The 1989-nt window shown below is 52.4% G+C and overlaps 1 protein-coding gene across 2 annotated transcripts in view; it reads right to left on the bottom strand.

The window, feature by feature from the left end:
* Nucleotides 1-1989, bottom strand: part of COL9A1 (collagen, type IX, alpha 1) — a 100878-nt gene that overhangs the window by 65042 nt on the left and 33847 nt on the right. For both annotated transcript variants that reach the window (XM_011969391.1, XM_011969392.1), the window contains 3 exons: nucleotides 1038-1112; nucleotides 671-706; nucleotides 478-540 (listed from right to left, as the gene is read on the bottom strand). In XM_011969391.1, the coding sequence (XP_011824781.1) occupies nucleotides 478-540; nucleotides 671-706; nucleotides 1038-1112 (174 nt within the window). The remainder of the gene's footprint in view (nucleotides 1-477; nucleotides 541-670; nucleotides 707-1037; nucleotides 1113-1989) is intronic.

Genomic DNA, 1989 nt, shown 5'->3' with positions numbered 1-1989 from the left:
GCTCTTTTCCTAAATTAATGCAGGGAGTGCCAATGAAAGAGCAAGGGCGAAGGCTAGCTTCCAGGAGCCTGCCAGTGGACTCACAGCAGGTAAGCGGACGCCAGTACAATCTACTGCCATGGTACAGCTCTGCCCGCAGTGGGGCTGAGAGTTCACAATGTGCACTGTGAGGTCACGGTTAGAGACAGGAAGCCGGTATCCGCTGCTGTTTTCTAAGATGAGGAAATGCCAACGCCTCCTAGAGAGAGGTATCCTCACCTTCACAAGTGCTTTTGCAAAACCTGCCAGCTCCTCCATCAGTCAGGCGCTAGCAGGAGGCCAAGTTTAGAGCCACAGCGCATTCTCTCTCTCTTTCTCTCGCTCTCTCTCTCTCTCTCTCTCTCTCACACACACACACACACACACACACACACACACACTTATGCATACCCACCACACATCCCAGGCTGGGCGCCCTCCCAGCACTCGCCTACTCACATCAGCGCCAGGTGTGCCAGGCTTGCCTGGAGCTCCTGGCTTTCCCGGTTCACCTGCAGGACCCTGAGCAGGGGGAGAGGGGTGCGGGGGCAGGAGAGAAAAAAGGTGCAAAGTTGAGACCCTTCAGACACAGGAGGCTGCAAAACACGTCTAAAGGAAGGAAGTGGAGCGCCATTTGCTCCAATCAACTTACCGGGGGACCCGGGGGACCCTTAGGACCTCGGTCACCCTGGAGGGGTAAGAGAAAAAGAGAGAGCTGTCTATGAGCGGGATAGGCTGGGGACCCCACTGGGACAATCCCAGGAGAGCTCACTACACGGATGGGGATGGTGTAAGGGTCAAACGTGGAGGTTCATGACCAACAGGGACACCTCTCCCTCCAAAAATCCCCGGGCTCTTAGGATTCAAGCCCCAACTCTCGCCCATGTCCGATCCTGCCTTTAAGTGGGGTGGCAGGAAGGGGAGACCCTGGTCCTCTCTAAAAACCCACAGGAGCCCTGGGAAAAGAATAGGAAAGGGCAGGACCAGGGAACAGAGGTGGCCTGAAGATAGAAACTTACGTCGATGCCGTCTATGCCCGGAACTCCAGGGGGGCCCGGAGGCCCTGGAGGACCCTGCTCGCCCGGGGGACCTCTCTGGCAAAAATAGCAGACATAGGTTAGTGGAGCACATCGGGCAACAGAGAGCAACTGAGCGCGGTGCCCTGAAGCCCCCGCCTCCGTCGGGTAAAAGACACCTTCCAGAGGAGGCCGGGTTTTTGAAACCCAACACAAAAATGTCTCAGACCTCCAAGCAAGCGCAGCTTTGGTCTCCGCCATACTCTAATGAGCTAAACTGTGGAGCTAGAGCAGGATTGACGCCCTCAAGGTTGGGGGAGGCTTCACTGGATCTCACCTCTGCAGAGTGCATGAAACCCAGGAGGAGTTGTGGAAAAGGGAGGGTCTAACGCCTTTTTATCCTCAAAAGGATTCAAAAATGAAAATGGGGCTCATTCGATACCTCGATTTATCAGTCATTGCAGGTCAGTGTTTTGGCCAGAATGGAGCAGCCAAGAACAGAGACTCCACACCAGGATCTTTGTCCAGTAGAATGGGGAGGTGGGGGGTATGCTTGAGGAAAAGATTTGGGAGGATTAGGGCAGGGCAGCCTTGAGACCAGTGCCTGGTCTCATTTCAGTTTTACCTGCAGTGACACCCCCTCAGTTCCTTGAATTAGGTCTTTGCATCTCGCTTCAAAATTACACCAAATTTCAGACTGACTCTAGGACGTGACCCCTTTTATCGCTTGCAAACAGCTACGTTTCGATGGTGCTAGAAGGTATACTGACGTCTGAAATAGCATAAACGTGTTGCTTAGGGAATGTGCGGCTTTTTTTTTTTTTTTTAACCCTTCTGAATTAAAAAAAGAAAAAGAAGAAAGACTCTTTCATCAAGGAAAACTTTGTTTTTCTAAACTCCAACGACCAAACAGGTTACAATGGAGTCTTTGTAAGTGAAACCTCAAACCTCAGCT

Source organism: Mandrillus leucophaeus, unplaced genomic scaffold, assembly GCF_000951045.1.
Source record: "Mandrillus leucophaeus isolate KB7577 unplaced genomic scaffold, Mleu.le_1.0 Scaffold889, whole genome shotgun sequence".
NCBI lineage: Eukaryota > Metazoa > Chordata > Mammalia > Primates > Cercopithecidae > Mandrillus > Mandrillus leucophaeus.
The sequence above is the reverse complement of the archived record's forward strand: the minus strand, read 5'-3'. Positions and strand labels throughout refer to the sequence as shown.